The following is a 15,327-nucleotide window of genomic DNA, read 5'->3' as shown; positions in this document are numbered from 1 at the left end:
TGAAGGGGGCGAATGGGCTGGAAGGGTGGAAAATCCCTTTTATTTCTCCTTTCTTTCCACAGCCGTTGGATTGGAGTGGGGGCATCCAACGGCTAAGACCCAAATCCGAACTTTAAGAAAATCCGAGCGACCGGATGTGAAAAGAACTGTATATATATATATATATATATATATATATATATATATATATATATATATATATATATATATATATATATAATACAGTCATTTTCTCCCAAGGACCCCCGCATTTTAGTTACCTCTCCATTTTTCGTCTTTTCTTATCGAATTTCGATGATTCGAGCCGCTCAATGTGATCAGAATGTGATTTTAAGAGTATTTGAAGAGAAATCGGCAAAAAATAAAGACTGGAAAGAGCTTCATCCGAATAGTTTTTTATTAAACGGATCAAATAAAAACTACTCAAATCAAGTCATTCATAGTCATTTTTTTTGCCGATTTCTCCCGAATACCCTTAAAATCATATTTTGAATACATTGAGCGGTTCGGATCATCGAAATTCGATCGGGAAATGGGGGGTCCGCATTTTAAAAGATCCGCATGTGAAACAAACAATATGTTTAAATTTTGATGATCCAAACCGTTCAATATGTTTAAAATGTGATTTTAAGGGTACTAGTGAGAAATCAGCAAAAAAAGGACCGGGAAGGGCTTAATCTGAGTAGTTTTTCATAAATACTGAAAGAAACTGTTTTATGAAAATCTATACGGATCAAGCCATGCTCGATATTTTTTGAGCTGATTTCTTGCGAAGACCCCTAAAATCACGTTTTAAATATATAAACGGTTCGGATCATCAAAATTTGATCAAAAAATGAGAGATGTGGATGGTAAGTGGTGTGGATAAGAACCAGATTGAAATATATTTTTATATGGAAAATTCTAAAATTAGCCCAATGGGTTGACAATAAGTGTGTGAATGTGTATTAAATGGTGCAAAAAATACACAGAAATACGTATTTTCCTTGTATTCTAGTGTACTTATCGTCAGCCCAGTGAGCTGACAATAGCAAGACCGTTTTTATATATTATTATTTTTTATTGAATACTTTAATTTGGTGTACAAATAAAAAAATAATATATAGAAATATATTTTTTAAAATTTTAAAATGCACAAATTCATGTAGATAATATTTAAAATGGGATGGAGGAAGTATAAGAATAGATCAAAATGACTTTACAATGAGCTTACAAATAACTAAGCAGAACTCTCCAATAATTGAAAATGACCGGGGAGATGTTCTCCCGTCAAAGAAAGGAGAATGGAGATTGGACAGTGCTTAAACGCAATAACCGTGTGTACAGCGGCTAACTTGGCGGAGGTAGGATTAAAAAATCTGGGGGCTGAGTTATAACCAGAAAAAATTTCAACCATCACATATTTTCCCATTCTTTATCCAACAAACAAGTAAAAAAAAATTAAAAAATGTTAAGCTTACAACAAAATCTTATAACATCTTTAGCATTGGGCCCACTAAAATCTTACAACATCTTTAGAGCAAGTTTATTAGTCATTTGCTAAAAAACCTCTTGAACAGTGTGCATTTTTCATTTTACATACTCATATTTTTCTAACACTACACCAATACAATCTATTTTATCTATTTTTTATTAAAATATTAATATAGAGAGAGAGAGAGAGAGGGAGGGCGGGAGAGAGAATACAATAAAAAATTGGATAGCTTATGAACAGTCGTACGCTTCTTTTACCTTGGAACTGTAGCTGGAGGCAGTTTACCTCCTTGTTTACCGATGCTACTACAAAGTACTTTTCTCCCTTTTGGTGATCTAAAATGGCTATATAAGCCAATTGGTTTTTTTTTTTTGTCTTTATTCAATTTTTTTTCGTATTTGTTAGTTTTTCGTTAATTTTTTGGAAATTATTGCATCATCATGACAAGAGGAATCTAAAAGGTAAAAAATTACGATCGAAACCTAATTTTTTTAATAAAGACAAAAATAAGCCAATAAGTTTGTCTTTATTCAAAAAAAATTGAATTTCGATCATAATTTTTTACTTTTTAGATTCCTCTCGTCATGACGATGAAATAATCTCCAAAAAATTAACAAAAAACTAACAAATACGAAAAAAAATTGAATAAAAACAAAAAAATAAGCTAGTTAGCTTATTTAGCCGAACGAGGCCAAAGGTAGTTTACATGTGCTGATAAACTTGCTCTTGCATAGTTAAAGAGGTTTTGTTGTATGCTTAGCATCTCTCTAAAAAAACTACCAATATCCTTGCATTACATAGTTAAAGAGAAAGAAAAAACATATTTTTCAAAATTGACCGTCCATCAAAATAAAACAAAAGCAATTTCACAATCTATCAAAGTGGTACATAATGTTCTTTCAAATCTTGAAAATCATCTAAGATTGATTTAGAACTAAATTTCATTACAATTCCCTTTCGATGTACTATATAACTGAAGAGTCAGAGAGAAAACCCTCGTCCATTTTGTTCCAAAGTGGTTTTTATAATCGTCATTGCCAACAAATTCCTAGTATAGATTGAAACCTTAGAAATCATTAAAGACTTATTTATGGTGACAGAGAAGACGTCAGAGTTTGACCCACCTAAAAATTAATGATTTTTAAAAAAAATGGGCGTGGCCCTGGCTCCACCGGCCCCAGCCCCATGGTACCTCTGGCACTGTAACCAATTAAACCAAGGTCATCTCCAATGGTGGGATTAAGAGGCAGATTAGGTCAGAAATTAATTTAGTTAACTAACACTTTTATATTTTGTGCCCCCAATAGTGTAGTTAGCTTGTGGTTAAAGTGTGTAGGAGAATTAAAATACTAGTGCAGAAACCAACGATCTGCATTTTTAGTTTTTTTTTTTCAATCGAAAAACCAAATCAGTTCATTAATATACGTTATACGACATCTATAGATAATTGAATGACAGAACAAATCATATAATGACAACTGATAACCAACTGAACAGAGGTACAAAAAACAAGTTTTTCTTTTGTTGCCCCAAGGTGAAGTATCCAAACCCGAAGACTTGCATGGATTTACCCGAGGTGGGCTCTAACTTTATCCTCCAAAATTTTTACTTGTAGTACTACAAAATAATACTAATGTCCACAAAAGGGTTCCCAAAACACACAAGAAAAAGCGCCCACACATTCACAACATCAACATGGTACAACGTTTTTTGTATGTAAATTAACGGACAAATGTTTTTAATTAATCTCAAATAGTAATAATCTGTTCACTCAACCACTCACTCTCTCTCTCTCTCTCTCTCTATACGAGCATGGTCCGATCCATCGTCGATGAGATTGAACCCACCATCGGGAGGATACCGACGACTGGCATTCCACCGGCGGCGATCACGTTCCACCGCCGGTGATTCCATCGGCGGCGACATGCTGCCCGAATCCGCCTTCCTCCGCCGCTCCATCGTCGCCGTTTGCTTCGTCCTCGCCGCCTCTCTCTCCTGCTTCGTCCTCTTCAAAGCCGCCAACTTAGCCCGGATCATACAAACATCCTCTCCCCTTCGCCATGTCATTCCCTCGTTTCCCGATATCTCTACCTCTGTAAGTTCAAACGCCATTTTTTTGGGGGCAAATTCGATTACACCATATTAATCGCCTCTCAATCATAATTAGCTGGAAAAATGTTAGAGTCCGTTTGGATTACTGTAGATAGTAAATGTAGGTTCTTTTTGAGTTAAATAACTCAGCTGCCCGGACTAGCCTTCGTGCACCTCAACTAATCCTGGGACCAATCCCACCGCCCTTAAAGCAAGAGAAAAGCCCTTGATGGATTGGCCCCGAAATAGACGTTTCGAACCTAAACCGTAAATGTAGGTTTTTTGTTGACACTTTAGCTCAAATTTAGGCTTTTGGCAGTTTACCTGAGCGTTTTGATGTTGTTTTCGAGAGCTCCGTTATTATGGATTTGAAGAATCATTCTTTAACAGGAGTGATTTGAAATCCCCATTCTGATACAAATTCCATTTTAGTTTGACAAGCAGCCTATGGTCCTATACATAAACCTCTGGTTCCCAAAACAAGTTTGCGTTTTGTGCGTTTGATCTTTGCGAATCATGGCGCACAAGTTTGCATCCAATTTTACACTTTTCTAACCAACTTTTGTTTAGTTTCTGTTGTTGAAATCTCTAGTTATGTTTTTCTCGTAGATGTGATGTTCTTTTCAATGCTAATTGTAGTTCTTTTGTTGCTCTTTGAGATTGTAAATTGATCAGAAGTGCTAGTGGGAGTTTGGGGATTTTCAGAGGAGCTTTAGTGCATCGTTTAAATTTTTTGGTAAATGGTGCATCGTTTAATTTTCCATGCCTTAAACCCCAGAAAGTGATTTGCAGATGATAGTAAGGATTTTAGGCGAAGTAGTTGGTCCTTGATTGAAGAGTCGCGTAGGTTGGACTTGGAAAAAACATATGATCATGTTTTTTGCCACTTGTCTTTCGAGTAACGTAGAAGATGGGATTTGGTGGTCTATGGGGGAATTGGTTGATGTTCTGTGTTTCTGTAGTAGTTATTAAATAAGCGGTATACCTAAAGGGGTTTTTCTTCTGGATTCTAGGAGGCTGAGTGAGCTGAATCACTTTTTCCAATCGTATTCTTTTAACTGTCTTGGAGGCTCTTAGTTGGAAGATGGCTAGGGTTTTTAAGAGGGAGACTTTACTCATGGGTGTGAAATAGGGGATGGGGTGGACCTATGAGCTGTCCTGTATTGTTTTGAAGAAGTTTGAAGAATTCATTTTATTTGTAGGTTGAAAGTGCGGTTACCTTGCGCTTTCTGGGGGAGGTGGATAATATGGATGTTCCGTCTTAAGTTTCAAGATGTTAGTGATGGTTGGCTACCTATTTGGGGTTTCCTTGCGGATCCTTTTTTAATGCTTAAGATGGTATGGGGTAGGGCAGTGGATGCAATTGAAAGGGAACTTTCTACTTGGAAGAGATAGCCCTAGGTTGATTTTGATTGGAAGTAGTGTCTCTAATTTGCTTGCTTTTATGATGTCGGAGATATCTATTGATGTCTCAGTGGTAGGTTGGAGAGGTTGCTAACAGGTTTCTTGTGAGTGGTCAACCGTGAGAGTTGAGTTTCTCTAAGTGAAGTGGGATGGAATTTTCTTGCCCATTCATAAGGGAGCTTACGAGATTCATAAGTTGGAGTTTTCAACAAGACAGTTTGATTTGGTTTTAGCTTGAACAAAATTTTCCCTTTTTAAAAGAATAGGATCAACTTTAAGGTTTTTCCGTTTGATGTTCCTTCTCATATGTTTTCAAAAGCATGTTTGCGTTCAACTTATGTTGAATGAACGCTTTTGATCCTCTCTCATAAGTTTTGAGGATATGTATGGTAGAGGCATGGTGATAAATCATATATATATTCATTGGCATTTCTCTTTTATGCATGATTTCTACTTTTCTCTATTTTCTTTTGTGCTTGTTAACATTTTTGGCGAATTTCTTCTTCGTATTGAGTTATCATAGGGTAGTGACGAGTACAAGCTTGAAAGAGTGTTAAAGAATGCTGCCATGAAAGATGGAACAGTTATTTTAACTACTTTAAACGAAGCTTGGGCAGCTCCAAATTCGATTGTTGACCTGTTTCTTGAGAGCTTTAGGATTGGAGATGGCACTCGTAAACTTCTGAAGCATTTAGTGATTATTGCCTTGGATGAGAAAGCATTTTCCCGGTGTTTGGTTGTCCACATCCATTGCTTTGCCCTTGTCACTGAAGGGGTCGACTTTTCTCGGGAGGCCTATTTTATGACCCCTGACTACTTGAAGATGATGTGGAGAAGGATCGATTTCCTGCGGTCTGTTCTTGAAATGGGATACAACTTTGTTTTCACGGTACTCTCTCTCTCTCTCTCAAACACAATTATCTCTTTCAGCTTATCTTGGAGGTTCTTATTCCTTCTTTCCGTCTTGTACTATTTCCTGTTAAACTATCTGGATCTTCTAGGTTGACCAGTATCAGTCCATGTTAAGTTAATATCTTTGACGCCATGATTGTGGGCATTTAAGAAAGTACGTTGGGGTCTTCTACTGTAACCTTTACTGATGTAACACGTTATTTGTGACACCATATCACTTCACCCCATACTTTTTTTTGTTAAGAAGTAAGAAGCATAACAAAGACAGATTGTGATAGGTGTGAACTGTGTACAAAAGCTTATTCATCTCGAAATCACATTTATTTATTCTGGTTATGGTTCTTTTTATTGCCTGATGTTTGGAAGAATAATAAAAGTGTGTAGAGTGTTAACCAACCCTAACACACGTAAGCTTTAGTTATATTATGTGGTGACTAGTTACATAACATAAGCAACCAATGCGGGATTTAGTACAACTCTATTCTAACACTCCCCCTCAAGCTAGAGAATAAATATCACAAAATCCCAGCTTGTTACATAACAACTCTAAACGTGGTTTAAATAAAGGTTTGGTGAAGATATCTGCCAACTGAGCTCCTGTAGACATGAAAGGGGTAGCCAACACGCCACTATCTATCTTCTCTCGAACAATATGACAATCTACCTCGATATGTTTGGTTCTCTCATGAAATATTGGATTTGAAGCGATGTGTATCGATGCTTGATTATCACAATACATAGGAATATGCAATTGTACGCCAAACCCCAACTCTTCGAGCAAAGCTCTCAACCAAACAACCTCGCAAGTAGTATGAGCCATGGCACGATATTTTGCTTCAGCACTAGACCGAGCAACCATAGTTTGTTTCTTGCTCTTCCAGGTAACTAAATTTCCACCAACAAAAGTACAGTACCCAGTTGTGGATCGCCTATCAGATGGTGATCCTGCCCAATCAGTATCAGTAAAGGCTTCAACACGCAAATGACCATTTGAACGATAAAAGAGGCCACATCCAGGATGAGCCTTGAGATACTTTACAATACGAAGACAAGCCTCCCAACGTGGAAGACGAGGAGCTGACATGAACTAACTTGCTATACTGATAGCAAATGAGATATCAGGCCGTGTATTGGTGAGATAATTCAGCTTGCCTACCAAGCGGTGATAACGGTTTAGATGAGGAAATATCTCCCCCTATCAACACACAATTTGACATTTGGATCCATAGGGGGTCTCTACAGGCTTTGCTCCCAATAAACCAGTCTCCTCTAGAATATCTAGTGCATGCTTTCTTTGGGACAAACTGATCCCGTCCTTGAATCTTGCTACCTCAATACCCAAGAAATATCGAAGCTTACCCAAATCTTTGGTGTGAAACTGACGCTGTAAAAACTGTTTTAACTCATCAATACCTTTCGGATCATCCCTAGTAATAATGATATCATCCACATGCACAATCAACACTATTTTCCCCCGATCTGACTGAATAGAGAAGACAGAATGATCAGAATGGGAGCGATGCATACCAAACTGCAACACAACATCACTAAACCTGCCAAACCAAGCTCGAGGTGACTGCTTAAGACCATAGAAGGCTTTGCAAAGGCGACACACCTGAGAACGCTCTCCCTGAGCAACAAACCCAGGAGGTTGCTCCATCTATACCTCCTCGAGCAGATCACCATGTAGAAAGGCATTCTTGACATCCAATTGAAACAAGGGCCAACCAAGATTGGCGGCCAGAGAGATAAGAATGCGAACAGAGTTAATCTTAGACACCGGAGAGAAAGTCTCAGCATAATCAACTCCATATGTCTGGGTATAGCGTTTGGCCACAAGACGGGCCTTGTACCGTTCGACGGTGCCATCCGGATGATACTTGACGGTAAATACCCACCGACATCCAACGGTAGACTTTCCTGGCGGAAGAGAAACCAACTCCCAAGTGTCATTGTCATGGAGAGCAGACATCTCAGCCTCCATAGCTGTCCGCCACTCAGTAACAGATAAGGTCTCCTGAACAGTGTCAGGAACAAAAATAGACGAAACAGAAGTTGTAAAAGCACGAAGAGACGGAGACAGATGAGTATAGGAAACAAACTGAGCAATAGGATGAGTAGTGCAAGACCGAATACCTTTGCGAAGATCAATAGGAAGACCAGGTGATGGGGGAGGTAGGGGTGGAGGTGGTGGTGGTGGTGGTGGTGGTGGTGAAGCAGGATCTGGGGACGGAGGAGGCGTGGCGGCAGGCACTGATGGGGCTAGTAATCTTTTCCGTTGACGAACATATACCTGCAAGGGTGGCACAGGAACAAGAGGAACATCTATAGGAATAACATACTCAGACTTCGATAGGACATAGACTTAGGGGTCCCCGAAAAGAAAGACAATGACTCATTAAAGGTAACATCAGCACACACAAAGTAACGACGAAGAGAGGGTGAGTAACACTTATACCCTTTCTGAGTACGGGAATACCTGAAAAAGATACACCGGATTGAGCGGGGAACAAGTTTGTCCCGGTCAGGATCTAGCGCGCATGAACATAGCATGTGCACCCGAATACCCGAGGGGGTAATGAGTGGAGAGGCCAACCAGAAAATAAAACCTTGTGCGGTATTTGACCACCAAGAACAGTGGAGGGCATACGGTTAATCAAGTAACAGGCTGTAAGAACAGCATCACTCCAGTAACACTTAGGGACCTGCATTTGGATTAACATGGCACGCATAACTTCAGATACTTGACGGTAAATACCCACCGACATCCAACGGTAGACTTTCCTGGCGGAAGAGAAACCAACTCCCAAGTGTCATTGTCATGGAGAGCAGACATCTCAGCCTCCATAGCTGTCCGCCACTCAGTAACAGATAAGGTCTCCTGAACAGTGTCAGGAACAAAAATAGACGAAACAGAAGTTGTAAAAGCACGAAGAGACGGAGACAGATGAGTATAGGAAACAAACTGAGCAATAGGATGAGTAGTGCAAGACCGAATACCTTTGCGAAGATCAATAGGAAGACCAGGTGATGGGGGAGGTAGGGGTGGAGGTGGTGGTGGTGGTGGTGGTGGTGGTGAAGCAGGATCTGGGGACGGAGGAGGCGTGGCGGCAGGCACTGATGGGGCTAGTAATCTTTTCCGTTGACGAACATATACCTGCAAGGGTGGCACAGGAACAAGAGGAACATCTATAGGAATAACATACTCAGACTTCGATAGGACATAGACTTAGGGGTCCCCGAAAAGAAAGACAATGACTCATTAAAGGTAACATCAGCACACACAAAGTAACGACGAAGAGAGGGTGAGTAACACTTATACCCTTTCTGAGTACGGGAATACCTGAAAAAGATACACCGGATTGAGCGGGGAACAAGTTTGTCCCGGTCAGGATCTAGCGCGCATGAACATAGCATGTGCACCCGAATACCCGAGGGGGTAATGAGTGGAGAGGCCAACCAGAAAATAAAACCTTGTGCGGTATTTGACCACCAAGAACAGTGGAGGGCATACGGTTAATCAAGTAACAGGCTGTAAGAACAGCATCACTCCAGTAACACTTAGGGACCTGCATTTGGATTAACATGGCACGCATAACTTCAGATAAGTGTCGGATCTTGCGTTCGGCAACCCCATTTTGTTGTGGGGTTTGAGCGCAAGAAGATTGGTGAATTATCCCATGATCACCAAAAAAGCGAGAAAGAGCATTATAAAAATATTCATGTGCATTATCAGAACGAAAAATACGAATGCAAGTATCAAACTGAGTCTTTATTTCTGCATAAAATAACTTAAAGGCAGAAGACAACTCTGATCTCGAACATATAGCAACATAAATAGGTATCGATTAAGCCACAAAACCAGAAACCCACCAAACAGATACTCATAAGGCTTGCAATACAATAACTAGAGTATGAACAGAAGACATACGGACTGAAAAATCACTGATCTACCTCAAGGTCATGCAGATAAATCAAGCAAGAGAAGACCCAGTGGTTTTTGAAGAAAATCCAGCAGATCTAGGGTCTCACCGGAGGTAGATATGACCTGGAGGAGGTTCGCCGGTGTTTGGCGAGTGGTCGCCGGAGATCTGCGAGGATCGACGGTGGGTGGCGATGGCCGGCGGTGAACTGGGCTAGCGCTTGGAGGTTGGGGTTTCGATTGTGGAGGATTTCGAAGAAGATCCAGCAGATCACCGGAGATCAGTATGACCTGGAGAAGGGTCGCTGGAGGTTGGCGAGCGTCGGCGATGGCCGGTGGTGGGTGGCGATGGCTGGCGGTGGACTGGGCTGGCTTTTGGAGATTGGGTTTTCGACTGTGGAGGTCTAGGGTTTGGAGGTTCTGATGTCGGCAGTAGAGGAGGATGAGGATCTGATGTCGGCAGTAGAGGAGGCTAGGGTTTCGACTATGATGGTTGATGATGGATGGTGGACAGCGGCGGGTGGTGGACGGCGATGACTGGTGGACGAGAAAAAGGTTATGGTGGCAGACTAAGGTTAGGATCATGCTCTGATACCATGATGTTTGGAAGAATAATAAAAGTGTGTAGAGTGTTAACCAACCCTAACACACGTAAGCTTTATTTATATTATGTGGTGACTAGTTACATAACATAAGCAACCAATGTGGGATTTAGTCCAACTCTATTCTAACGGTCATTGTTGAATTTATATGGGAAATCATTTTTATAGATTTTTTAGGGAACTCGGATTCTACGCATGAGAATTCATATTAGGGTCAAAAAGTTTTAGGAAAACAGTTGAGCGGTTTGAAGTGACAGTTGATTTTCTTTGCTTCATGTCAAATTACCTGGCTTTGGTAACTTCCTTTTGTATTTAATCCAGTCCAGTCAGCCTTTCAGAATTTTTTTCTCCCTCCTATTCAATACCATTTCGTTGGTTTTCCTTCTCCAGGATGCTGATATCATGTGGTTTAGGGACCCATTTCCCCTGTTTTATTCAGATGCAGATTTTCAAATTGCATGTGATCATTTCTTGGGCAGCTCCTATGATTTGGAGAACAGACCAAATGGGGGATTTAACTTTGTCAGGTCCAATAACCGGTCCATGGAATTTTACAAGTTCTGGTACAACTCACGTGAAGTGTATCCAGGATACCATGACCAAGATGTCCTTAACATTATCAAATTTGATGCTTTCGTCATCGATTTAGAATTAAAGATGAGATTCTTGAATACGGCTAACTTTGGTGGATTTTGCGAACCAAGCAAAGATTTGAATCGAGTTTGTACAATGCATGCAAATTGTTGTTTTGGTCTGGGCAACAAGATTCATGATCTCAGAATCATGCTCGAGGACTGGAAACAATATATGTCTTTGGCACCGAGCTTGAAGATATCATCTATATCATCCTGGAGGGTTCCTCAGAACTGCAGGTACATCATTTTAGTGTAGCTTTAGAAAATTTTATTTGGTCCCCATTTTTTTCCCGGTTTGAGTGTGGTCCTTGCGTCATTTGACCCAATATTCCAAACTGAAAAAGCAAAAAGACTCAGTCATGTGACGAACTTTTAAGCCTATTTAGGATTTTTTCACAACTTCAATTAGCATTTCAAACAGAAAGAAGACACATTTGAAACTTGAGGGAACTGAAGTAAAGAACAGCCCAAAAAGAAAAGACCTTTGGTATAACGTGATTTATCCTGATTTAGCTGTATATGCCAATACATGCGTCGTTTGTTACTGTTCCTGTTCCGTATATTTAATGCCTAACAGGTCTTGATGTTCTATGGCTACTTTCTATACAGCCTTGTTCAAAGCCACCATTACAATTCACCCCAGAAGAGTGTTGAACCAGCAAAGGAAGATTGAAATCCTCTGTACATGTATCTCCAGGTTTTTTTTTCTTCACTTGGAAGCCTATAGAAAACCTCTCATTGTAGCATACTACAATGTGTAACACCCTTTGCGGGTGTGCTTGTCCATGCCCTTAGCAGCTCCCTTTCCCCAACCTGGAGTAGGCTAGATGTTAGTTGTATCTCCATGTATGATAATAATGTTTGTACTTAGGTGATTGATGGATAAGGATGGGAAGACGAAACGAAAATCAATAGGCATTCACTTACCCACAAAAAAAAAAAAAAAAAAAAAGCAACATGCGTTTATCAAAATATATGTTTGTAAGTTTGGTAGGCCATAAAAAAATCAATAAGATGTTGCTTTTTGTTTTGTTTGGCTGGCTCATGTATCTTTTTATGTAAAACCAACATCATTTCCCAATTACTTTTCCTTTTTCCTTGAAAATTCCATTATCCAAAGAGTGGTCATTTTGCTTGAATTCTAAGGTGTGTACAGAGTATTTTTTTTTTTGAGGAAAGTATTTTGTATTTTGAACTTGTGAAAAAGGAAAAGAAAGAAGGTATCAAGTGAAGTGGAAAAGCTACTAAGCTAGAGATTTATTTCAGTTCGTTTTTTTTGCCAGGAAAATGAGAAACAAATGAAAGGTTTGTACGAAGACGTCATTTTCTGCTTTAAAAAAAAAAGCGGGAGAGAATAGATCACTTTTGGCTTTGCTTAGGGTTTATTTAATCGAATGCTTGCACCACTTCTCATCTCTTGCCAGATTTTTAGGTCCCTTTTTGTTTGTACGAAGTTAAATATGAAATTCGATGGTAAATCTAAGAGCATCACATCTCCTAAGTTTAGTTGGAAGTTTGTTTGATCGAGACTAAGGCCCCGTTTGCTTCGACATAAGAAGGTTTTTTTGATCGAGACTAAGGTACCTCTCAGCAAGAAAGCCCAGAAACAAGAAGAAACAGGTTCCCATAATTTTTCATATTAACAACATAACTAGAGCTACCAATTTTACTGCTTATACATTCATGTTTCATGCACACCTAGGACTAGGAAAGCTAGAGCTACCCCGAGAGAGAGAGAGAGAGAGAGAGCTGACTCTGGATCTCAAATCTTTTCGGAGTCACAAGGGAGATGGGGATTCTCAATTTTGGGTGAAGCCTGGTGCTTTTGCAATAGTGGAGGCAAGTCCGAGAGAAGGAAAGCCGTTTTCTCCGGCAAAGGCCCTGCCATGGCAAGAATCGCCGGCGTTGCCAGAGGAATGTCCAGCACCGACTTTTTAATTCTCCGGAATCTACTGTTGACCTCTCATGTCAAACTCCCTTGAGTGGCAAGTCCCATTTTTAATTTTTAGATCGGATATTTGATTCCCGTGGAGATTTCTGTTCCCAGTTTGGGGAGGGAATGGATGTTGGGGTGGATCCGGTCCCAACCTGTCCCGTTCCTACGTGCAACATAGTCTCTCTCTACGTTGGGAATGGGAACAGTGTTCTTTACTTCTTTATACTCCCAACCTCTCTGTCTCTATGCTTCTCTTTCTACATACTTGTACAGGCTTATAATCATAAATGTTCATGAGAAGGCTGAGAACACAGCTCTTCTTACAAGTTAAATTGATTTAAACCTTTGTCCTTAACAATATTTTTCGATTGTCAACCAAACACCAAAAATCGAAAGGAACAAGAAAAGTTTCAGCAAAATTGCTTTACTTGGAAAATATTTTCCTTTGTAGAAACATTTTATGGCGAAACAAACAGAGCCTAAATACCATCTGATGATAAATTCTGTAAGCAGGGGTGTGCAATATTCATGGTGTATATACAATACTTGAGGAGAAATGGTATTGAGATTAAATTATTTACACCGTTGGTGTAAACATTTGTTTCTTCCAAATCAATTAATCATTAATCATCATCCGTTTCTCAATTAATAAAATATGGTGATTTAGTGCAATATAATTGATTTGAAGAAAACAAATGTTTACACCACCGGTATATATAATTTATTCTCTTTGGTATTTGTTATCGTACTATTTTAGTCAGATGAGTTCATCTACCCTATGAAATTACTAGATAAATTGAAATTAGTAAAGCTAAACAATCAGCAGGGTGAAACAGTTGTGGAGCCGCATGGAATGATAAACCACATCTTTGCAAGTCTGAAAAATGGACACCATTTACTTAAGAGTATCCCACAATAGGTTTCTAAAATTAACAATGTTGGTGCAAAATATGGCTCATAATGCTATAATCAAATTTAACAACTTCCTTAGAAATAATTAAATTTTAGGCTTTGGATAACCAAAATTAGCAATCTTTTGCCAATAATCAAATTTAGTGAACCCCTCATATTCTCAATCAAATACACCTATCATTACACAAAAAATGTTCTCTCTCTATCTCTCTCTAAAATGTTTAAGAAAAAAACAATTTTTTCCTAAAAATTATACTCTCTCCGTCCCTTTTTAAATGTCCTGCTTCGTAACTCCAATTTATTAAAAAGACATCATCATTATACCTTTTACATCAACTTTTTCCTCCACTTTCCATACTTACCCATCATTATTACACTTTTACTCACTTATTTTTCAAAATGGAATCTACTTTTAGGGACAAAATAGACAATACACCAATTTTTACCCACTAACTTTACAAAATGGACACTTATTAAGGGACAGCCCAAAATGGAATACTGGACACAAAATAAGGGACGGAGGGAGTATTATTTTTAACTGTTTTTGAAAAATAGTGTTTATACCAAAAAAAACTCTCCTTTTTTTGGAAACACAGTTTTGTTTTGAAAACTGATTTGTTAAAACCTTTTTTTATATATAAAACTATTTTTAAAAAAATTGTAGTTACACAAAAGCTATTTTTTTTAGAAATTTTTTTTCAAAAACTACTTTCAATTTAACTTTTATTAGTTTAAAAACTATTTTCTATGTTCACAGTTTCTAGTTTTGTTTTTGTAATTTGAAAAGGTGATGGGACAAGTTCTGATTATCTAATTTTTATTATGCCATTGTGAACTACTACATTGCTAACATTAACTTTTTAAATGGATAATCAAAAGCTGATGTGACAACATTGATGTCTCTCGTGAATAATACTAATAGTGAGTTACCCAGAATGTTACATTCAAGCATGGGTGGTGATAATGCCACGATGAATAATACTAGTAGTGAGTTACCCAGAATGTTACATTCAAACATGGGTGGTGATAATGCCACGATCTTTTGTGCAGTTTTACAATTTTAAACACCACCCCCCACCCCCCTCCCCATCTCTCTTTTGTGCGGAGTCTGCTGAACCTGCGATCTCTGTCTCTGGTTGTAGTTCTTTATTTTTCCTATGTCTGATCAGTAGAGCTATTGGGAGATGGCTTGAGGTTGATCCCCATTTTTAGTTGATACCAAATTACCAATACCATTATCATATGCAGACCCAGCTTTCCCGTTCAGCACAGCCGCTTGCAACTAGATCAACATCATTCTACTTTTGGTGGCTGCGCCGGTGTTTGCCCTCAATTCAACAGGGGTGATGTGGAACATGCTGATATCACACACACACACACACACACACACAGAGAACACTAAAACGGATAACGCCCTTTATTTTTTCTTTAAAAAGACC

General features: G+C 38.9%; 1 protein-coding gene across 1 annotated transcript; it reads left to right on the top strand.

The window, feature by feature from the left end:
• Positions 1-3,181: 3,181 nt before the first annotated feature.
• On the top strand, positions 3,182-12,070 carry LOC131301425 (uncharacterized protein At4g15970-like). Its single transcript, XM_058327720.1, has 4 exons — positions 3,182-3,569; positions 5,493-5,858; positions 10,796-11,277; positions 11,650-12,070. The coding sequence occupies exons 1-4, from the start codon at positions 3,306-3,308 to the stop codon at positions 11,711-11,713; spliced, it is 1,176 nt and encodes a 391-aa protein (XP_058183703.1). The 5' UTR covers positions 3,182-3,305; the 3' UTR covers positions 11,714-12,070.
• The last annotated feature ends 3,257 nt before the right edge of the window (positions 12,071-15,327 follow it).

The sequence above is a fragment of the Rhododendron vialii genome, chromosome 9a (assembly GCF_030253575.1).
Source record: "Rhododendron vialii isolate Sample 1 chromosome 9a, ASM3025357v1".
Lineage (NCBI taxonomy): Eukaryota > Viridiplantae > Streptophyta > Magnoliopsida > Ericales > Ericaceae > Rhododendron > Rhododendron vialii.
This window is presented reverse-complemented; position numbering and strand designations above follow the sequence as displayed.

Excerpts from the sequence above, each read along its gene's own strand:
- LOC131301425 (XM_058327720.1), top strand. The coding sequence starts at position 3,306 with ATGAGATTGAACCCACCATCGGGAGGATACCGACGACTGGCATTCCAC. Across the intron at positions 5,859-10,795 it reads GATACAACTTTGTTTTCACG|GATGCTGATATCATGTGGTT; the intron begins GTACTCTCTCTC and ends TTCCTTCTCCAG. Across the intron at positions 11,278-11,649 it reads AGGGTTCCTCAGAACTGCAG|CCTTGTTCAAAGCCACCATT; the intron begins GTACATCATTTT and ends CTTTCTATACAG.